A 24,202-nucleotide genomic window follows, 5' to 3' on the forward strand; every position below is an offset into this window, starting at 1 on the left:
CATACTGAGATTTTGAATGGAATATTTTTTTCTAATTTGAAGTTTGTTTTAATTAGGTCTTGGAGAAAATGCTTGTGTAAAGAAAAGTCATGAAAAGTACCTTATAGCTTTAAAGAGCTCTGGACTTACATATCCTGAGGATAAGCTTGTATATGGTGTGCAGGAGCCATCTGCTGGTACTAGTTCTCTGGCTGTTCAAGGTTTGTCTAAATATTTAATTTGAACAGTAGTAACTTTTCTGTATTAAAACCAAAAAAACCTCTCAAATTTTACTCATTATTGAAAAAATTTATTTTGAACTAAAACAGTATTATTCTTTTTAAGAAAAGTAATAAAAGTAGTAAAAATTTAGAGGCAAAAAAGAATAGATTGACCAAAGAAGAGAATGCATTTTTCTTAAATGGAATTTGATTAGCTTATTAAGGTTCTGGTTCTAACTCATGAAAAATGTACAGTTGCTATTCAAGAGTAGCCCAAAACTTTACTGCCTCAATATTTTAGTAAACTATGGTTTAAAACTAAAAAGAGATCCTTCTGAAACACCGTTTGTAATTACTGTATTAAATCTGAGTTTTCACTGGAGAATTCCTATTGAAGTATCAACCTGTTAGGTCCAAACTTATTTGAGATAAATGTTGGAGGCTGGGCACGGAGGCTTATGCCTATAATCCCAGCAGTTTGGGAGGCCGAGGTGGGTGGATCACCTGAGGTCGGGAGTTTTGAGGCCAGAATGGCCAACATGGTGAAACCTCGTCTTTACTAAAATACAAAAATTAGCTGGGCGTGCTGGCAGGCGCCTGTAAGCCCAGCTACTTGGGAAGCTGAGGCAGGAGAATTGCTTGAATCTGAGAAGTGGAGGTTGCAGTGAGGTGAGATTGCGCCACTGCACTCCAGCCTGAGCAACAGAGCGAGAATCCCGTCTCAAAAAAAAAAAAAGAAAAAAGTTGGACTTTGCCAAGATAACTGTTAGAATGAGGTGTCCTAACGTAACAAAACTTAGCTTTTTGATATTTGTATTTCTCAGAATAATTTGAAAATAAAGCAATATGTAGCAGCTATGAAGGACAACTATTTTTCTTCTCCTCCAAAGGTTTCGTAGGCGCAACAGGAACTTTGGGACAAGTAGATTCTTCAGATGAGGTGAGATTTAAAGTTCAAAACTTTTTAAAAAGTACAATTTTGTGCTTTTTTATACTTTTTTATTATTTTATACTTTTTTATAGTTCTAAAACTGTATAGATTTGTAGGCATTATGTAGTTTAAGTTTCTCATTCTATAGACAAGGACACTGAAGCCCATAATGGCTTCTGGGAAGCCTAGATCACACAATTACTTAGTGACAGAACGAGGTGTGTAACTAGATTTTTACTTCTTATTTATAATTCATTTTTCTTTTTCACAGTTTAAAAGTGGGTAGAAAGAGGTAGAGATTTCTCCTCAGAGGCTATCCCCAAATTTACCCGTATAGTTGTCATATGTACAATGAAATAATTTTTGAAAATTTTGCTAAGTTTAGGATAATTTATTAAAAGACTGTGAAATGGAACTGTTTTTCTAATCGTATAATAAAGTTACATTTTACATGTCAGGGATTTTTTTTTTAAAACTATGTACTGGGAAAAAGACCATCAATTTGAAATTTCAATTTTTATAGTGTTAATTAATAATAAATAGGAAAAATCATTGTTATATTTCTATATTTTATTACATAATTTATAAGAGAAAAATTGCTGTTATATTTGCTTATAATATTGTTGCTTATTCAACTTAAATTTTATATTTCTAATACACTTAATTATTAAAATCTAAAAAATAAAATTACATTTAAACATATATATCTTTTTTCTTTTGGAAATTCATTTTGAGTTGATAACGTAATGTGAATTAAGCCAAATATACTCCTTTTAAAGGGATGATTTCTGTTGTGGAAGTCTTGTAATTGATTTAATACCTTAAAATTTAAATTTTATAGTTTTTCCCGTCTAAAAAGGCTTTCACACAATGTTACGTTTTGTGGAGTCTCATTTTGGGCAATTTTCAAGAATTTTCATCAGATTGGAGAGGCAGTTTATTATGCTGTGTAGGAGTCTGACTCTGGAATTAGACTGCCTGGGTTTGACTTCTGGCTCCTTTACCTATTAGTAGTGTAACCTTGGGCAAGTGTCTTAACTTCTTCATGTCTAAATTTCCTTATCTGTGAAATGGAGATAATAATAGTACTTATTTCATGAGAATATTATGAGGATTGAATGAGTTAACATATGTAAGCACTTACAGCCCTGGTGCCCAGCATATTGTAAACACTGTATGTGTGTTAGTTAAATAAAATAGAGTAATTTAAAAAACTTATGTAAATGGTTAGCTTATAAATTTTGCTTCTGTTTTGTAACAAAATAACTTCTGAGAATCATATTGTTATAATGACAAATGGGAAAAATTTTCTGATATTATTATTTTATTATTATTATTATTATTTCATAAAATAATAATAATTATTATTTTAACTAAACTGTAATAATTCCATTTTGAAGATAGGGGAGGGGAATGGTGGAAGTAAGACTGAGAAGGAAGTAATTGGTAATACACATATAGTTTTAAACTACTTATTTTGCTCTAAGGGCATTTTGTGGGGAGGTGGAATGGCCTATTAAAAGGCGAGTTCTCAGAGTAGGAGTTGACTATGAATGGGTGAATGAATGGGCACTTCTTTAGCTAAAGCCACCTGAGCAGGGGTCTTATATCTGTAGCCAGTAGGAACTTTAGACAACTATTGCATGATGAAATGGTTTGGTCATTGTTCAGAGCACTTTATTAAAATAAACATCTTGACTTGATTTAAAACAACAAAAATCTGTGGTCTTAAGTTTATATTTATGTGGTAGGTTAGAATTGTCATATTATTTTAGCATGCCTAGCATTATGTATCCAACAGGCTTGCTAACAATTCTACTTTATTTTCATGAATTGAATTTTATTTCTGGATATGTAAAAAGCTGATCTTCAACACAGATGCCTTCTCCTCTGTCTAGGACAGAAGTAACAATCATTTTTATCTTGGCCTGAACTCTCCAGATTAGCATTTGAATTTCCCCTGGAGACTTTCATTGTACACAACTGCATTGCAACAACATTCTATTTTATGGTTGGGTGCTAGAAGGACATCCTTGTGTGTGTGTTTGTGTGTGCACGTGTGTGTGTATTGAGGGGCTTTTGAATCTCTTCTAGAAGTAATTTCTAGATGATATCAGATAATTTTAAATATTGCCCCTTTTTTATTCATTACTATTGCTTCTAATCTGTCCTTTTTAGGTCCTCACTTCTGTTTCCCACCTCCATCCTCAAGTAGGCCCCAGTGTCTGTTGTTTCTCCCTTTGTGTCGATATTTTCTCATTATTTATCTCCCACTTAAAGTGAGAATATATGGTATTTGGTTTTCTGTTCCTACATTAGTTGGCTAAGGATTATGGCCTCCTGCTCCATCCATGTTCATTTCTCTCAGATTCTGTTTCAGCAACTTCTGTGTATAGTATGTTTTATGTAACCGTTTGTTCCTTAATTATGATCATGTCTCAGTGTGAATATCATGGTAAATACTTTTTGATGTTAACAACTTTAAAATACTTTATTTCAGCCCCTAGTCTCTCATAATACATTGTTTTTGTTATAGCTGAGAAGATTTACTTTTAAAGCATGTGATGTATATTTAATACATTTAAGTAGTTTAGACTCTTTGACCTTTATTTTTTATTTATTTATTTTTTTGAGATAGAGTCTTGCTATCTCAATTACATACATATGTAATTATATATGTATATTTATATTTATATTTATATAATATATATTATATATTATATATTATACATGTATATTTATATTTATATTATATATTATATACATATATAATATAATTATATATGTATATATACACATATTTATATTATATATGTATATTTATCATATTTATATGTAATATGCATGTGTAATAAATAATATACATATATTTATATATGTATATTATATACATATATTTATATTGTATATGTATATTTATATATCATATATTTATATATCATATATTTATATATCATATATTTATATATCATATATTTATGTATATTATATATATTATATATGTATTATATAATATATATGTAAATATATATTATATATTAAAATATATATATAAAATAAGATGTTTGCTTTATGGTTTTAAACTTGTCAAGTCTTGAGTTAGAAAAGTCAGCTGGGTGTGGTGGCCCATAACTGTAATCCCAGCATTTTGGGAGGCCGAGGCGGGCAGATCACCTGAAGTCAGGAGTTCGAGACCAGCCTGGCCAACATTGTGAAACCCCATCTCTACTGAAAATACAAAAATTAGCTAAACATGCTGGCACATGCATGTAATCCCAGCTACTCAGGGCACTGAGACAGGAGAACCCCTTGAACCTGGAGGCAGAAGTTGCAGAGCTGAGATTGCACCACTGCACTTCAGCCTGGGTGACAGAGTGAGACTCCATCTCAAAAAAAAGAAAAAGAAAAGTCATGTGATAGACAAAAACGAAATGAAAATTAGTGTCAAGCAATTCAAGGGTTATAAAAATTGTGACTGCTTGAGCTAAAAGGGACTATATAATTCATCTTGTCTTTCTTATTTATGGATGAAAAAACTGAATTCCATAGAATTAACTGATTCACTCAGGCTAGTAAATGCCGTCTAGTTAGTGGTAGAGTTGAAATTGGGCACTAGTTCTTCTATCTGCTGGTCTAAGTGTTCTTTCTATAAAGTGGATAAACCATGATTGTCATTACTGTTGCTATGCAGCAAATTTGCCCAAAGCTTTATGTCTTAAAATTACCGTTTTATTTTGCTCACAATTTTATGACTTAGGAACATGAGAATGGCATCTGGGCAGTTCTTACTTTGGTCATCATATGTGGTTGCAGTTAGTTGTTGGCTGCAGCCATAGTCATCTGAGGGCTTCACACTGAGACGGAGATCTAAGATGGCTCACTCATAGGGCTGATAGTTGATGCTGACCATCCGGGAACTCAGCTGGTTGTTGATCAGTATGACAACATGTGGTTTCTCCAGCATGGTGGTCTCAAGTTGGACATCTTACATAGTAGTGACTTACTTCTCCCAGGCCAACAGCCCAAGAGTAGAAGCTGTAGAGCCTTTTCTGAGCTAGTCTTGGAAGGTATGTGGTGTCACTTCATCGTTTTTAGTTATAAACGAGTTGCTAAAATATGTCCAGATTCAGTGGGAGGTGATATAGATCCCACCTCTTGATGGGAAGAATGTCAAAGAATTTGTAAACATGTTTTAAAACTTCCACAACCAGGATATGACATTAGCCATTCTTTTCCCTGGATTCAGTTGATAATCCAATAATGGGTAGTGATAATAGCTAAATAATGTACCAATAATTTCTTATAAATTTTCTATCTATTTTAGTGGCACTATCTCTTGGGAAAAAATACAACTGATAAAGTAATGCCATTTTAGCCAGTAATGGCTATTACAGAGTTTTAATGAAAATCAAAGCTTTCCTTAAGTATAGTAGTTACTATTGTACATCAAGAGAATAAAAACTTATATTTAGATTATAAGGTTATTTTATTTTATTTATTTTGAGACAGAGTCTTACTCTTTTGCCCAGGCTGGAGTGTGGTGGTGTGATCTTGGCTCACTGAACCTCTGCTTCCCGGGTTCAAGCGATTCTCCCGTCTCAGCCTCCCGACTAGCTGGGACTACAGGCGTGTGCCACCACACCCAGCTAATTTTTGTATTTTTAGTAGAGATGGGGTTTTGCCATGTTGGACAGGCTGGTCTTGAACTCCTGACCTCAGGTGATTCACCCACCTTGGCCTCCCAAAGTGCTGGGATTAGAGGCGTGAGCCACCGTGCCCAGCCTGTAAGGTATTTTGGAGAGCTGACTTTTTTTTTTTTTTTGAGACGGAGTCTTGCACTGTCGCCCAGGCTGGAGTACAGTGGCGTGATCTTGGCTCACTGCAAGCTCTGCCTCCCAGGTTCACGCCATTCTGCCTCAGCCTCCCGAGTAGCTGGGACTACAGGCACCCGCCACCACACCCGGCTAATTTTTTGTATTTTTGGTAGAGACGGGGTTTTTCCATGTTAGCCAGGATGGTCTTGATCTCCTGACCTCGTAATCTGCCCTGGCCTCCCAAAGTGCTGGGTTTACAGGCGTGAGCCATGGCTCCCAGCCGAGAGTTGACTTTTAACTTTGTAAAGCAAAAGAAAATATACTGAAATTTTATTAGTATTCATTGTAGGTTAAAGAACAAAATATATTTTTGAATTTAATTACTAATGAGGCTATGAAACTACTGTGACTCTTCCGCTAGTCTGTTTTTGGGGTTGTGTATCATGTTTTAATCTGGTTTGTTTTTTGTTTATTAGTGGAAAACATTATTTTATTAGGACTAATGGCCTACATGGAATAAAAATTCTGTTGGTGGCTAGGCATCATAAGCAAGAAGCAATGTTAATTGAGTTTGTGCGATTTATTTGGAAAGAAAGATAAGAAGTTCCATCAACCCCTTTAAAAATGAATGATTATTATTTAAAATTTGCTTTTACTTTTGTTCTTCTCAAAGTATTTTTTAACATATATTAAAATGGTCAAAATGCAATAATTATTATAGAATAGAATAGATTAAGGTGAAAATAGATGAAGGGATAAGATAGATGGAAAGAGGTTGATAGAGGAAGAGTACTTAAATATAGATGTTCTTAAACAAATAACTATTTTGTGCCATTTAAATATTCATTAAGGCTTTTAATGTCGTGTTGCATTTTATTTGGAACTGTAGGCACAAATGACATATTTGCTTTAGTATTTATATTTGAAATTTAGTGAAGAGCTAGGTATGGCTTCAGGATTAGAATTTCTACACCATTACCTTATAGGCCCATGGGATTGTTAAGCAAACCCTTTTCGTGATTTTATTGTTGTAATTTAAGATATCATAAAGGAAGATAGGATGAGAATAAATGGACAATGACATTTTAATTACTACTATAGAGTAGGAATTGTAACAATTAAAAGATGTTTTGGCTGGGCGCAGTAGCTCATGCCTGTAATCCCAGCACTTTGGGAGGCCGAGGCGGGCGGATCACCTGAGGTTGGGAGTGCGAGACTAACATGACCAACACAGAGAAACCCTGTTTCTACTAAAAATACAAAATTAGCCAGGCGTGGTGGCACATGCCTGTAATCCTAGCTCTGGAGGTTGAGGCAGGACGATCACTTGAACCTAGGAGGCGGAGCTTGAAGTAAACTGACATTGTGCCACTGCACTCCAGCGTGGGTGACAGAAGGAGACCCTGTCTCAAAACAAACAGAAAAAAAACAAAAAGAAAACATTTACATTTAGCCCTACCATCCAAAGATTATCACTGTTGATAAATTTTGCTTGTTTACTTTTCTTTTTTTCCTGTGTACTCTTACATAATTGAGAAATAATCACTTTGCAAAATAAGTTACTGTGTAGATATGCTTTGAATATTCTTGTCTTTATTCAAGACACAATCCAAGTGAACAACAGCTTTCCAAAAATAATAGCAAAAGTAGGACAGTTGAAATAAAAAATCAGAGATACTTTTCATAAGTGAATAGGTAAAAGAAAAAAGGCTGGGCGCAGTGGCTCATGCCTGTAATTCCAGAACTTTGGGAGGCCGAGGTGGGCAATCACTAGGTCAGGAGATCGAGATCAGCCTGGCCAATATGGTGAAACCCCGTCTCTACTAAAAATACAAAAATTAGCCCAGCATGATGGCACGCGCTTGTAGTCCCATCAACTGGGGAGGCTGAGGCAGGAGAATCGCTTGAACCCGGGAGGTGGAGGTTGAAGTGAGCCGAGATCGCGCCACTGCACCCCAGCCTGCGCGACAGAGTGAGACTCTGTCTCAAAAAAAAAAAAAAAAAAAAAGTTAATTTTACTTTTGGAGGCATAAGGTTTAATTTTAATTTGGTATCATAAATTACATTAATGGTAAGGGTAGGGCAGGGAATCACATAAACTGTTGGTGGGAAAGGCCTTAGAAATGTTTAATGTATTTGTTTTCCAGTGCAGGAATTGATTTTACAACATTCCTGACAGTTGGTAAGCCTCTCCATAAATACTTGCAATCGTAGGGAGCTTACCTAGTTTATGAGGCAACTTATTCCCTTGATAGCTCTAATTATTAATTTCTTCTCAATATTGTGTTAAATATTGTAACTTTTGCATATTTCTTGTTTTGCCTTCTAGAAAGATTTTTATTTCCAGATGACACTTTTAAATATTTACTTTTAGATATTAATATTTTCTGTTGCGCATAGTTCTTTCTTTTCACTGTCTAGTAAACTCATTTTCTTTTAAAATCTACGTCCTGATTTAGTGCACAGTGATGGGACATCTTTTGATAAGCATACCGTGTCTTCATTAAGGCCCAAAGCTTTTTGTTATTTTTTTAGCAGCTATCCTAAATTGTTGGCAGGAGCCACAGAGGTCAAACAAAATGCCCAACATTTCCCCCTGGACCCCACCTTACAGCTGACAAGTTAGAACTCCCTTCTAGTGTTATACTTATGAAGTTGATTTAAAGCAAACAGTCTGATTATAGGGGCTTACATAAATCTTCAAGTTTCATCTTATTGTTATAGTCTTTTAAGATCTTTGTATTTCATTTTTGTAAGGTGACATATTAAATATTCCTTCTAGCCCTGTGTAGTCTGTGTTAATATTCTTTGAGTATTGTTGTAACCAGCTGTGAATTTACCTGACTTTTTTTTATGAAGCTCACATTTATGAAAAAATGTGATGAAAACTGTCTAGAAAATCCATCAAAAAAAAGAAAGGTTAATTTAGGTTGAGAAACCATCTGTAGATTTTGCAGATTGGGAGTTTGAATCTGTTTTTCTTGGATTTTCTTGTCTCATGTCTTCTTGTTTCTTTTCCAAAATGATTTGGACCTGTGTCCATATTTTGTGCCTGAAACACATGTAGCAATAGTGCCTACTTCCATGCTCAGGGTCTATTTAAGGTCTGAAAAGTTCCTGAGGGCTGTACAAATGCTGTCTGGGTTGAGATTGTATTTGATTTATTTCCTCTTGTCAGTTGGACCATCATCTTCTCTTAGGATCCTATACTGCTTCCTCAGGGACAAATGAACCTTAGCTCCACATCATGAATTTGGAGGAATGGGAAATTGTGGTTATGATAACTGTTTTGTTTTCGTTTTCCTTAATGCCTGAATTCTCTACTTTTGGGAGTTATTTCTGTTTGTTAACAGTACTGTACTTTCTAAAAATAAAAATATAGAACTTATAACTGATAATATAGTAATCTGTTATTGTTGGAACAAGTAATATTGGAAATCAGACTTGTATTTTAAGAAGATGTTTATTAACTTAAAACTACAATCCATATTTATTGTTGAATAAGTAGAAAATAAATATTAACAAAAAAATAACATTACCTAAATCTCTGTCACTTAGTGGTGACTCACTGTAAACCTCTGACATTCTTTATTTTTAAATTTTTTTCTTTTTCTTTCTTTCTTTTTTTTTTTGAGACGGAGTTTTGCTCTTGTAGCCCAGGCTGGAGTGCAATGGCACGATCTTGGCTCACTGCAACCTCCCCCTCCCGGGTTCAAGCTATTCTGCCTTAGCCTCCCGAGTAGCTGGGATTACAGGCATGCACCACCATGCCCAGCTAATTTTGTATTTTTAGTAGAGATGGGGTTTCTCCATGTTGGTCAGGCTGATCTCAAACTCCCGACCTCAGGTGATCCGCCCACCTCTGCCTCCCAAAGTGCTGGGATCTCAGGCATGAGCCACCACGCCCGGCAGTTTTTTCTTTTTCTTTTTCATCTGTGTTATGACTTTATTTATTTATTTATTTATTTATTTATTTATTTATTTATTTATTTAATTTTTGAGATGGAGTCTCTTTGTCGCCCAGGCTGGAGTGCAGTGGCACGATCTCGGCTCACTGCAACCTCCGCCTCCCGGGTTCAAGCAATTCTCCAGCCTCAGCCTGCCGAGTAGCTGGGATTATAGGTGCCTGCCACTACGCCCAGCTAATTTTTGTATTTTTAGTGGAGACGGGGTTTCAACATACAGGTCAGGCTGATCTCGAACTCCTGACCTCAGGTGATCCACCCACCTCAGCCTCCCAAAGTGCTGGGATTACAGGCGTGAGCCACCGCGCCTCGTCCTGTATGATGACTTTAAAATGTCTGACATTCTAACAGATTTTATGTATGTCATATTTTAATGGTTTCATGCTGTATATACTCCTGTATTGCTTGCTTTTCTCACTGATGACAGTTTTGAACATCTATAAAAAGGAATATACTAACAGATTTTATTTGTGAATGTTATCAATACTTAAATAATTTCATACTGCATATGCTAAAGGTTATGATTCTACCTCACTATCCCAGCTCTCCTAAACCAGGGATGTTACATATGAATCAACAACTTCCACATTATAATGACATATTTTCCCTATTTTAAAATAGCATGCTTTAAAATTGCCTATCATTTATAATAATAGTTTTTGAACATCTGTTTGGTCACAATGAATATAGAGCTCCAGGGTTGTTTTTCTTTATATGGTACAGGTGTGCTATTATTTATTTACCTAATCATCTACTATTGGAAACCAAAGACTTTTTTTTTTTTGCCATTATAAATAACATTGTGATGAATAGGTATGCATATAGTCCCAATTCACTTGTCCGATTATTTCTTTGGGTTAAATTCCTAGAATTGGAATTTCTGTTCCAAAGATTGCCAAATTGCCATTCAGGGAAATTTTACTACTGTATATTCTCACCATTGGTATGTAAGAGTACCTATTTTCCCACCAGCTCAGATGCAGATAATCTCCCTTCCTAGCTGTATTTGATATCTAGCATGATGTTAAGGCCAACTCAGTGGTCTGTGTTTTCAGACTTTTGTCTTTTGCCTTTGCTTATGCTGTACTCTCTTCTTGGCATGACTTTCCCCCTCTTTGCTTGGCTAATTCTACCTGTCTTTTAAGTGTATAAGGCCAGGAAATTTATAAAACTTCATATTGCCATGACCATCACTTGATCAAGGATACTGTTTTCATAGGAAGTTTATATTTGAAATTATGAAATAATTCTCACCTGGGACATAATGTGTTTTTCCAAGTTTGCCTTTTCTCTCAGGTCTTGGAGAACCAGTTTCATAAATGGCTATTAGCTGAAATCTTAAATTTCTGAACCCTCTGGGCCCTGTAGTATGCTTTTACATTCCTGTGTCTGTTTTCTGTCTTTTAAGGCTTCATATTTCTTTCTGGTGAATTTCTCCAGTGGCAAGCTAAGAGTGGCAGAGAGGGATTGTAGTTTGACTGTTAGTTCTGTTGCCTGGTGGATGGCCAGAGAGGCCTGGCAAAGGTGGAGATTAACAGGGAAGACATATTGAAGTGCCCAGTAAATGCTGAATGACTGAGCTAAGTAGTAGCTCTGGAAAACCCCAGAAAATGGCCCTGAGGATTGATGCTTGACGGAAACCCAAGTTAAGGCTATTATTTAGGCCAAGGAAGCTGCACCAGTAAATAGAGCTCCAGCATGAAGCTGAAGCTACTTTTCTGCTTTAGAAATTTGATGGGTGCTAATTGAGAAAAGTATCTTGGAATTTATACTACAGTTCTAACCTGCTACCAACACCATTGTTAGCACAACTGACTATATGCCACATTACTGCACCTCTTTATAATATTGGTTGGTTCATATATGTTTGGAAAATAGGGAAAATATGTCATTATAATGTGGAAGTTGTTGATTCATATGTAACATCCCTGGTTTAGGAGAGCTGGGATAGTGGGGTAGAATCATAACCTTTAGCTGGAGAGGAAAAAACTCTGAGTTCTGCTGCAAAGACAGCAGGAACCTTTTCAGCACTATACTAAGAAAATTAGAAATGAGCACCTACACTCAGGGCTTCTTCCCCAAGAGGTGCACCGCTACTTTTACCTTGGTTTTACAAGAGGCAGGCTGCCTTCTTTGCTCCTCTTCCCTCTGCATTGTCATAGTTGGCTGGCTTTCTTTACTCTGTTGTACAGTGTTAATATGCTCTGATCTAGCCTTAAACCACCACATGATGTTTGCCTGGGCCTGCAAATGATCTTCCCAGGTACCAATTACTGCTTTTGTTACTTCTCTGGTTACAAACTTGAATAGGTTGTGAGTGTCCATCCCTTACCCTTTTTTTTTCCCCATAAGCCTTGTTATTTTTAGTGCGAGGTTTTTCTAGGATATATATATATATATATATATATATATATCACATTGAGCAGAATGTATTTCCTTTTTGGATTTTTTTCTAAGCATATTTTAATTTGTTTTTATTATTATTTTTAACTGTCAACTCCAACTTCTAATATGTTGTGTTTATTTTTCAAAATTTGATTTGTTGAACTCATTTTTTCTTAGACCCTTCAAAGCCATTCCTCTATTCATTGTTTTAGTCCTCTCCTCTTCTCTCCTACCTTCCTATAATAATCTCTCTCATTCCACCCTTTAGCTTCTTCGTGCATTCGATGTTAATTTATAAGGTTAGGAAAATTTTGATCTTGGCATTTTGGGGTACTTAAGAGTCTTCCATTAGAAGCAGAGATTACATTTAAGAGCTCTTGTGTTTTGATATTTAGGGATATTTCACTGTATTTTAAAATCAAAATTAACACTAAAATATATATTACAGCAAATACATAGATGTTGATTAGTAGTATGTAAGCATGCATATATTAATGTGTTTAATGTAATTTGTAAGCACATTTATAAAGCGTATCAATTTATGAATGTGACCGTGTATAATGCTAATTTTATTTTCCTTCAGGATGATCAGGATGGTAGTCAAGGTCTGGGCAAGAGAAAAAGGGTAAAACTAAGCAGTGGCACCAAAGGTATTTGTATTTATTATTATTTTTTTCTTTGAATAAAATGCTTCTAAAAATGCCTAATCACTCAAAATACTTGATGGGCTAGCCATACTGACATCAAAGCTGTTTGAAGGGAGGCTTATGTTATTAGATTTATCTAATAAGTCTTGGAGAAAGTATTGTTAAGCGATTACTATTGGGTTTTGTTCATTATTTTCATCATAAAATATGCATTATCATATTTGAGTCCCCCCCAAAAGGAAGTCTTTTCATTGATTGACTGATTTGGCTCCAGTGTTTTTTGTGTGAATTTGTAGTTTGGCCTAGTTCCTTTTATAATCTGGGGTATGCAATTTCTAGAGTGAAAAAAGACAAGGGAGATGACATGGTGAGAGAGAAACAGACAGACACACACACACACACACACACACACACACACACACACGGAATGAACAAATAGTACTTAACACTTCATAAAGGCTCAGTAGGGGCTCACGTGTTTACTCAAAGGAGAAAGTATTATAAATATGCTTTGTAGTGAGGGACTAGATTAGTAATAATAATGAGTAATATTTATTGAACGTTTTGTATGTGTTAGACATGTTAGAGATTATGGCTAATGAGAGGTAGATCCTTAATTCATATCCCAGAGCCTAAGCTTTTAACCACAATGTTTACTTGACTGTCACTAAAAGCTTTTCTAGAATACTTGCGATTAGTTGACAAGTCTGTGCTTTGGATTTTTGCCAGGGATTTTCATATCTTAACGTGTGGTTGGTTTAGAAAGTCTCCAGAGGCTAAAATGTTATTTTGATGAAAATAAATTTCTTACTTCTGCTGTTGATTAAGTGTATCTTGTGAAATATCTAGGACTGCCTAGAAAGGTGGAATATGCAGGCACTTTGAGTTGTAGGTTCCTTTTCTAAGTCTCAGTTACTATGCTGCTGCATTTAACTTGGGGGTTGCTAGGAAAGGGTATGGAATTTGATCTGCAGTCCAGGATGCACACATACAGGTATGTTCTCCTTTTTTCTGGCTCAGCAGAGAACCTGTATGTCTGAAGGAAATTAGGAACTCATATGGCCTTCTGGCTCTTTAACTTATCAGATATTAAACTGAGTCCTTGTGACACATCTGAGTTGGAGATTGTTAGGCACATAGTTGAATTTAAGCTTTAGGGGTGCCCAGAAAATACCTGCTGTGGTGTAAGAGGTCATTGTTTTCCTTCAGCCTGGTCACACTCTGACTGAAGATACTTTTTATGCAGACTTAAGTTAAAGTGTTTTTTTCTTTGTCTGTTTTTAAATACCTGAACTTTTTTCACATGTGTGTTTGGATTGAGTGCCTTCTCTTCCTTGTAATGGTAAGAAATAGTACTGAGATTTAAAACTTCATCAGTTACCATTTTCAGTTTAAGTATGTACATGGAAGGAATGGCTTTGTGAATTACAACCCCAGGTGTTTTCAAAAACTGACCTTATTTTGAAGATATCTGAAGTTTAGGGAATGGCTCAATTTTTGTAAGAATTTTGTTCCACAGCTTGAAAAGTGCACTGAAAAGAAAATATGTAATGGTAAGGAAGAGGCCAGACACTATGCTAACCTCATCACTGCCTGTTCTCTAAACCTGCATTTTGAGGGTGAGGAAACTGAGGCCTTGAGGGCTTTAACTATATGGCCAAAATTCCAAGATTATTGCGCTAGTGAGTTGCAGAACTTGAACTCTGCTCTCTTAATTAAAACCTTTGCTTTAGTCATGCATTTACAGTGCATAATGATTCTTTAAAAATTTCTTTTTACAGTTTGACTTAAGGTAGTTTACACATTGTTAAAAGTCATGTCAAGATTTAAAGATAGTCAAACATAAGTAATGGAAGCATTTCTAACTACATTTTCATAATATTACACAATATAACACGTGCTTTAACATCTTGGGAGACTGACATCACCTATTTTAAGAACAACAAAGAAGACATTGCTGGAGTTTTTTTGGTCTGCAGATAAAAATATTGAATTCTACATAACTGCAACTATTTTTATTTTAGCAGAAGCCACAGCTTTCCTGGTATATTCAGGTTGTTTAATTGATTTAAAACATTGTTAATGTATATTTTCTTTTAAGTGCTTGACAATTAATAATAATTATGATGGCTTCAGGCTTTTCATTTGCCTAATGCAGGCTTGCAGAGTCATAACTATGAATTCTATGATTAATAGTACTAGTTTTATTCAGCTTTGTAAATACATTAAGAAGCACTTACCAATGAGAGCTTTCATTTTGGTAGTCTGTGAAATTATCAGTCACATTGTGTTAAGTGAATTGTGAGAATTAAATTAGGTACAGCAGTGTGCTGTGGATTATAATTTATTTTTTTCAGCACAGGGTCTCACTGTGTTACCCAGGCTGGAATGATCAGTGGCATGATCTTGGCTCACTGCAACCTCTGCCTCCCAGGCTCAAGCGATCCAATCCTCCTGTCTCAACCTGCCGAGTAGTTGGGACTACAGGCGCATGCCACCCCACCTGGCTGATTTTCGTATTTTTTTTAGAGACAGGGTTTTGCCATGTTACCTAGGTTGGTCTCAAATTCCTGAGCTCAAGCCATGTGCCCACCTCAGCCTCCCAAAGTGCTAGGATTAAGGTGTGAGCCACTGTGCCGAGCCTATATTATAATTTTTAGTTACAAATCTTAAATTCCTGCTACCTGATTCTCTTGGGCCCTGTTTTTATTACTTTTTGTCTTTGAATCTGTCAGGGAGTTCTTTTGACTGTATTTTACCTCATTTCTTGCAATCTTGGTTTTTGTTTTCAAATCATTGTCATGCCCTGGAAATGATCTGTTTCAGGAAGAATAGATTTCTGTTTTATAAGTAGAAAATTCTGAGTTTTGAAAATAATTACTTAATTGCTAATAATAAAGAAATGTAGCCTGGACAACACAGCAAGACCATGTCTCTTCAAAAAATAAAAAATAAATTAGCAGGGTGTGGTCTTGCACACCTATAGTCCTAGCTATTCGGGAGGGTAAGGTGGGAGGATAACTTGAGCTGAGGAGTTTGAAGCTGCAGTGAGCTATGATTACGCCACTGCACTCTGGCCTCCAGAGTGAGACCCTGACTCTTAAGGGAAAAAAAAAAAAAAAAAAAGATGTATAGTGTTACAGTGTACTTGTCTTTGTATGTTAACCACTACTATATATCACTTATGTCACCACTGAAATGGAATTAGGGAGTTGGAAGATATTTTTGCCTTTCTGTAGTTAAAATCATAATATCTTCAGAAAATATGATATTTTGGTGCTGTTTTTCTTGTTATTAATGAAAAAACTGTGTTAAAGTTATATCTAATAAGGACTGATTCAAGCCTTAGTAAATGCAGTGTTTTGTAAAGAAAGTGATGACATACTGAGCTTATTGTTACTCATTTAGACCCCTTACCTGGGGAGATGTGGTATGAACACATTATTCAATACTAGAAGAAGTATAAAGCTGGGGTAGTGTTAATTGAAAAAACTCTACAAGGTTATCCTGGAAGACACCTTGAACAGTGATGTAGTTAGGGCTGGACCTGAGGATTTTGATGCGTGTGAGATACTGTTTTTTCCAGTCTCTCATCTAAGTTTAGCCCCTGCTTAAGCAGTGTCACTGGAGCCAGTACATCATAGTTGACACTTCTTGTATCCTCTTGATGTCTTTGTGGATAATGCTTTCTTCCATTGAATACCTTTATTTAAAAAGGGCATCCATTCCCCCCATTCATTTTTCCACTTACTGCTTTATATTAAAATATATGCATTAAATTTTTTCTTATTTATATACTGTGTACATTATAGAAATCTAGCTTGTCAATATTATTGCATTATTGTAAGGATATTTTTAACTTTTAGATACTTTCCCATTTTATGGTTTATGGGTTATTAGTTATAAAATGAGATGAGCAACTTCAATCATTAACTGATAAATTTCATTTTTCTTGTGCAGATCAATCCATAATGGATGTTTTGAAGCATAAAAGCTTCCTAGAAGAACTATTATTTTGGACTATAAAATATGAATTCCCTCAAAAGATGGTAACTTTCTTACTCAACATGCTTCCAGATCAAGAGTATAAGGTATCTATATATTTTCCTGCTTTTCTGAACTTAGCTTTTCTTTCTTTGCCTTTCATTATTAAATCTTTTTTTGATATATTTCTCAGGTGAAGGTTGATATAACACTATAAACAAGTGTTAGTTTCTTCTCTTGATAACACAAGTTCTTCACAAAAGGCACAGTGTCTTAGCTTTGTGGCAAAGCAGCATTACTGAGCAGAATTCCAAAGGATTGCTTTTCTGCATGGAACTTGGTCTGGAGGGAATGCTGGGGAACAAACATTGAAACCACAATTTTTATTTTGCAGAAATAAATATGTAGTTACAAATTGTTCTAAATCCTGTGAAGAAGAGTACAAGGTGCTATAAGAATGTTTAATGGGGGCAATTGAATTTAGATTGTGAGATCAGGCTGGGAAAAGCATGGGTTGAAAAGTTGCTGGTCACAACTGCTAAAGAGAGAACAGTTATTGACTCATATACAAATGTTAGCAGGTGAAGTTTCTAGTCCCAGGGGGTCAGAACCCACCTGTTACTATCTTACGGTTATGGCAAAATGACGAAGCTCGGTGTATGAAAAGAAAATAAAGCATGCTGTTATTTTCATGCTGTAGGTTAGGAGAGACACTTTAATCGCGTCATTGTTTTGTGTGTCTTTATATCTGCTAAAAAAAAAAAACCAGAGAAAATGTACATGTAAAGGAAATAAGAGTAAAAATAAATACGGCTGGGCGTGGTAGCTCACGTCTGTAATCCCAGCACTTTGGGAGGCTGAGGTGGGCAGATCACCAGAGGTCGGGAGTTTGAGATCAGTCTGGCCAAACCCCATCTCTACTGAAAATACAAAAATTAGTTGGGCGTGATGGCGTGTGCCTGTAATCCCAGCTACTTGGGAGGCTGAGGCAGGAGAATTGCTTGAACCGGGGAGGCGGAGGTTGCAGTGAGCTGAGATCATGCCACTGCACTCAGGCTTGGGCGACAGAGCAAGACTCCGTTTTGGGGGAAAAAAATTTTTTTTTTTCTTTAACCATCAAAATATTTTGCAAATGTTCCAAAAAAGTGAAAGACTACCTCACCATTGAGATTTTTTTTTAGTTATCTTGGGCATTATTATAAATTAGTAATAGCTGTAAAATGTTAACATGATATATTGAAAATGATTTGAAATTAAAAATTAAAACTAATGTGTTTTTTCCTTTCTATTAAAATGTTTACAGGTTGCTTTTACAAAAACTTTTGTTCAGCATTATGCTTTCATTATGAAAACACTGAAGAAAAGTCATGAATCAGACACAATGTCTAACAGAATTGTGCATATTAGTGTTCAGTTGTTCAGCAATGAGGAGCTAGCCAGACAGGTAACAGAAGAATGTCAGCTGCTGGATATTATGGTCACTGTGCTATTATACATGATGGAAAGTTGCCTTATTAAAAGTGAGCTACAAGGTAACTCAGAATTATATTCACTAGTTCTATTATTATCAGTATTATTATTCTAGTATTATTAGTGTACTTCATATACTTAGTAATATTACTAATAATGATACTTAGTATTATTAATCATATTCTAGTATTAGTGAACTTTGTATAACTAGTCTTGAAAACACCTTATGTTTAAAAAAATTATAAAATAATACATGTTTGTTACGGACATCTTTGAAAATTTCCAGTGAAGTTTAAAGAAAAAGTTAAAAGCACTTGTAGTTTTGTTATTCACAAATACCTGTTGTTAGCACTTTGCTATATTTCTTTTCTTTTTGTGTGATGACTATATTTATAGATACAATAAATACTTTTTTAAAAGTTGCCATAGTGTATATGTCAAAAACATGCATTTTAATAAGTGCAGGTATTAATATCATGGCTATACCATAATTTATTTAGTCATTTCCTTATTAGACATGTTTCTGCTTTTTTATCATAAATTTGCTGCTATCAGTCTTAGATATTTTTATATGCTTATACTTTTATAACTTAAAAATTGGAATAAATCTTGCCTTTACTCCCTTAGTGAGAACTTTATATTCTTCTTTTGTGCCCACTATGTGGTTGATACTCTTCAACCTGCCATAATGTTTCTGTACCTCTTCCCGTTCTCATTTCTCTATAGTTACTTATCTTAACTTTACCTCCCTTAAATTCTATATATATGTATATGTGTGTATATATGTATATATGTATATACACACATATATAAATACATACATAATTTTTATTATTATTATTTTTTGAGACAGAGTCTTGCTCTGTACCCCAGGCTGGAGTGCAGTGGTACGATCTTGGCTCACTGCAACCTCCGCCTCCTGGGTTCAGTTCAAGCAGTTCTGCCTCAGCCTCCTGAGTAGCTGGGATAACAGGTGTGCATCACCATGTCTGGCTAATTTTTGTATTTTTAGTAGAGATGGGGTTTTGCCATGGTGCCCAGGCTAGTCTTGAACTCTTGACCTCAGGTGATCCCCCTGCCTCAGCCACCCAGAGTGCTGGGATTACAGGTATGAGACACCACGCTTGGCCAATAATATATAGTATTTAAATAGTTGCTATGTACCTGGTACTGTGCTGAATACTATTTATGTATTGTTTCAATTAAGCTTCTGAACAAGTCTCTGAGATTGGCATTATTATTATCCTTGCTTTAAAGATGAGTACGTTGAGGCTTAGGAAAGTTAAGCAATTTGCCATAGGTTATACAGCCAGCAAATGACACAGTTAAGAAGGATTTCCTGGCTCCTAATGTCAGAACTCTTACTATTCTTAACCTTGACACAGCCAGTCCCTGTCAAAGACACTTCGATAGGATGTGTCTTTACTTGTTGGCACTAGGAGCTAAACTTTAAAAATAACAACAAACAATACTTCAGATTAATTAAATCTTAGGACCTCTCCATTCTCTGAGGAGCAGAAATCTTATAGTTGAGCCTTGCTTTGTTCCACTCTTGCCTCTTTGTGCATATCAGCTCCTGTTTTCTCCTTATACTGATAATCTGTCTGTTCTCAGGTGTGACACCATGTCCTGAAAATTGATATGAACTCAGTGCAAGGCATAATGCGTTATATATAATAGCTAGCTAATTATGATAGCTACCATCTCTAGAGTACTCAACTATATGCTAGACTCTTTTCTCAGTACTTTATATGCATTATATCACTTAACCATCAATAATTCTTTGAAGATATTGTCATCTCCATTTTATAGATGAGGCAGCTGAGGCATAGGGAGTTGAAGTCAATGATCTGTGATCTTACAGCTCTGAGTGGTAAGGCTGGGTTGTCTAACTTCAAAGCCTGTACTCTTTCTTACCTACTTTGTGAGTCTGCCTTCCCATTGTAGGTATAGTGGGAGCATAATACATTATTTACATTAAAGAATATACTTCTTCACCTTTTTTTTTTTTTTTTTTAAAGATGGAGTTTCACTCTTTTTTTTTTTTTTTTGAGACGGAGTCTCGCTCTGTCGCCCAGGCTGGGGTGCAGTGGCGCGATCTCAGCTCACTGCAAGTTCTGCCTCCCAGGTTCACGCCATTCTCCTGCCTCAGCCTCCCGAGTAGCTGGGACTACAGGCGCCCACCACCACGCCCAGCTAATTTTTTGTATTTTTAGTAGAGACGGGGTTTCACCGTGTTAGCCAGGATGGTCTCGATATCCTAACCTTGTGATCCGCCTGCCTCGGCCTCCCAAAGTGCTGGGATTACAGGCATGAGCCACCATGCCTGGCTGGAGTTTCACTGTTGTTGCCTAGGCTGGAATGCAATGGCGTGATCGCAGCTCACTGCAACCTCCGCCTTCCAGGTTCAACTGATTCTCCTGCCTCAGCCTCCCGAGTAGCTGGGACTACAGGCGCCCACCACCATGCCCGGCTAATTTTTTTGTATTTTTAGTAGAGAAAGGGTTTCACCGCATTGGCCAGGCTGGTCTTGGACTCCTGACGTCAGGTGATCCACCCACCTCGGCCTCCCAAAGTGCTGGGATTACAGGCATGAGCCACCATGCCTGGCCTACTTCTTTGCTTTTTAAAGGAAAATTTAAAAGCTGCTTCATGTTTTAGTTTTACTAACTTCATGTAATATGATCTATTCTTTCCTAGAGATTTATCTACATATATTGCTTTTTCTTTTTTCCTTTTTGAAATAGTATCTGCTGTCATTCAGCTGTATTGATATTCTTATATTTTATTATATATTTAAAGACAGACTTTTCACAAAAATGGTGGTTTTTTTATTTTTTTACTTTTTAATTATACTTTAAGGTCTGGGGTACATGTACAGAATGCGCAGGTTTGTTACCTAGGTATACATGTGCCATGGTGGTTTGCTGAACCCATCAACCTGTCATCTACATTAGGTATTTCTCCTAATGCTGTTCCTCCTCCCGCCCCTTGCCCGGCCCCGGTGTGTGATGTCCCCCTCCCTGTATCCATGTGTTCTCATTGTTCAACTCCCACTTATGAGTGAAAACATGCGGTGTTTGGTTTTCTGTCCTTGTGATAGTTTGCTGAGAATGATGGTGACCAGTTTCATCCATGTCCTGCAAAGGACATGAACTCATCCTTTTTTATGGCTGCAATAGTATTCCATGGTGTATATGTGCCACATTTTCTTTATCTAGTCCATCATTGATGGTCATTTGGGTTGGTTCCAAGTCTTTGCTGTTGTGAACAGTGCCGCAATATACGTGTGCATGTGTTTTTATAGCAGCATGATTTATAACCCTTTGGGTATATACCCAGTAAAGGGATTGCTGGGTCAAATGGTATTTCTAGTTCTAGATCCTTGAAGAATCGCCACACTGTCTTCCACAATGGTCGAACTAATTTACACTCCCACCAACAGTGTAAAAGCGTTCCTATTTCTCCACATCCTCTCCAGCGTCTGTGGTTTCCTGACTTTTTAATGATCGCCGTTCTGACTGGCCTGAGATGGTATCTCATTGTGGTTTTGATTTGCATTTCTCTAATGACCAGTGATGATGAGCATTTTTCATATGTCTGTTGGCTGCATAAATGTCTTCTTTTGAGAAGTGTCTGTTCTATCCTTCACCCACTTTTTGATGGGATTTTTTTTTCTTGTAAATTTGTTTAAGTTCTTTGTAGATTCTGGATATTAGCCCTTTGTCAGATGGATAGATTGCAAAAATTTTCTCCCATTCTGTAGGTTGCCTGTTCACTCTGGTAATAGTTTCTTTTGCTGTGCAGAAGCTCTTTAGTTTAATTAGATCCCATTTGTCAATTTTGGCTTTTGTTGCCATTGCTTTTGGTGTTTTAGTCATGCAGTCTTTGCAGCAAAACGGTGTTTTAAATTCATAATTGAGAAAACAAAATTTAGAAGTACCTGTTCTTTTAAAAGAATCTGGAGTCTCTTTTCTTCACTAGGTGATTTAGCTGTGCTTATTACATGTGGTTTGCATTTGGCCTTTAAGGGAGAATATTTGGGAACAAGATGAGTCTTAAACCTGCCTCCCATTTTTTTTTTTTAATAGCTAGCTTTCCTCACTTTTTATATTCGTATCCTTACCTACCTCATTTTAATGTTCACTCCCATTGTTCTATTGAAATCCAAAAAATTGTCCATGACTCATGTAGACATAGTCCTAGTTTTCCCAGAATAGCCTTAAGTTATGCCTGTTAGTCTGATGTAGTTATTAATACAATTTCTTTTAAGCTCAAAAGCGTCCCAGTTTATATGATAAATTATGTGGTTTACCCTTTTTGTAAACTACATGTTGAGGAAGCCAGTGGTCATAGTTTAAACTTTACCTTGCTTGATTTTCAGTAGCATTTCACATTGTTGATTCTCTTTCTGTGGCCCAATACTCTTCTCTACTTGTCCTATCAATATTGGTGTTTCTTGGCACTTTGTCCTAGTGTCTCTGCTTTTCACACTTTTCCCATATTTTTCTGAAATCATATTATATGGTATCAGTTGCTTTTTACATATGCTTCTAATGCAGTTAGTCTTTTCTGGAAATTCTTATACAAATTGAATTTTCAACAAGCTGAAATAAAGATTGGTAAGATCTTTAAATATAATTTTTTTTTAGCAGTAAATTACATTATTTCCAGCCAAGTTCTAAAACTATCTTTGGAAGCCTTCAAACTTTGCCATACTATTTTTTCCTCTTTCAGTAGTAGCATAAGATATCGTGATACATATTTACTGCTTTTCTAAAAGTATCATAAGCTTTTCCCATTTTTACACTGAGTATTAGAATAAACCTTAGCTGTACTGAACTACCCATAACTAGCCACGGATATTACAACAGGATCTCTGTACTTTCTTTTTATTTTTTAGCAGCCTCTATCTAGCCTTGGCTTGAATTGTTGTTAGATGATATTTTAAAATTTTATCTATACTTTTAATAAATACAGGAGCTGATACAATGAGAATTTGGCCACAGCGATAGCTGAAGACTAAAGGGAAAAAGCCTTATAGTAGTATGTGATTCCTACCTTCTACTTTTACTTTTTTATATTCAATTTTATACCATATGCTTTGTGGTTCCAAACATAGCTCATAATTTTTCATGTCCCAGAAATTTTAGAATTTGTCTTTTGAAACAGTCTTTGTAAAGTGGAATCTAAAACCATGTGTTGTATGACATAGGAATGTCTGTAGATGCTCATAATCCCAGACTGCCTTTCCTCCCTGCATATCAAACTACTTATTGAACTATATTGTTTGGATGTCTATAAACACCTCAAACACACAGTGTCCATAGCGAAGACTCATTATTGCTCCATTAGTCTGGCTTCTTTTACATTATCTTGTGTGTGTGTGTATGTACATGAGCACATGAATGTGTGTTTTGATTCCACTGTCTAACTATCTAAACAGCTGTGCAGCCTAAAAACCTAGGAGTTGTCTTTGACTTCTTTTTATTTCTTGCAGATATAGCACACATTACCAACTCTGTCCTTCAAATCTTCTGAATATCTTTACATAGCCTCTTCATCACTGCATCTTTTTGCCACCACCATAGTTCAAACCATGGCCATCTCTAAGCCTCTTATCTCTAGTTGTTGTCACTCTCCTTCAGTCACGTTTTACATTACACTTCTTATAATGTTCTCTCTCTTAAAACCCCCTAGTGGCTTTCCATTCTCTTCATGTGAACTGTAAAGTCCTGACGCTGGTTTATAAGACCCTGTAGCCTCATTTGTACCATGCATCCTCTGTATTCTTTCTTCAAGTGAT

The 24,202-nt window shown here is 35.9% G+C and overlaps 1 protein-coding gene across 3 annotated transcripts in view; it reads left to right on the forward strand.

The window, feature by feature from the left end:
• Positions 1 to 24,202, forward strand: part of UBR3 (ubiquitin protein ligase E3 component n-recognin 3) — a 256,549-nt gene that overhangs the window by 50,624 nt on the left and 181,723 nt on the right. For all 3 annotated transcript variants that reach the window (XM_055379137.2, XM_055379139.2, XM_055379138.2), the window contains exons 4-8: positions 57 to 200; positions 1,091 to 1,140; positions 12,879 to 12,945; positions 16,903 to 17,033; positions 18,230 to 18,458. In XM_055379137.2, coding sequence (XP_055235112.1) covers positions 57 to 200; positions 1,091 to 1,140; positions 12,879 to 12,945; positions 16,903 to 17,033; positions 18,230 to 18,458 — 621 coding nt within the window. The remainder of the gene's footprint in view (positions 1 to 56; positions 201 to 1,090; positions 1,141 to 12,878; positions 12,946 to 16,902; positions 17,034 to 18,229; positions 18,459 to 24,202) is intronic.

The sequence above is a fragment of the Gorilla gorilla genome, chromosome 11, assembly GCF_029281585.2.
Source record: "Gorilla gorilla gorilla isolate KB3781 chromosome 11, NHGRI_mGorGor1-v2.1_pri, whole genome shotgun sequence".
Classification (NCBI taxonomy): domain Eukaryota; kingdom Metazoa; phylum Chordata; class Mammalia; order Primates; family Hominidae; genus Gorilla; species Gorilla gorilla.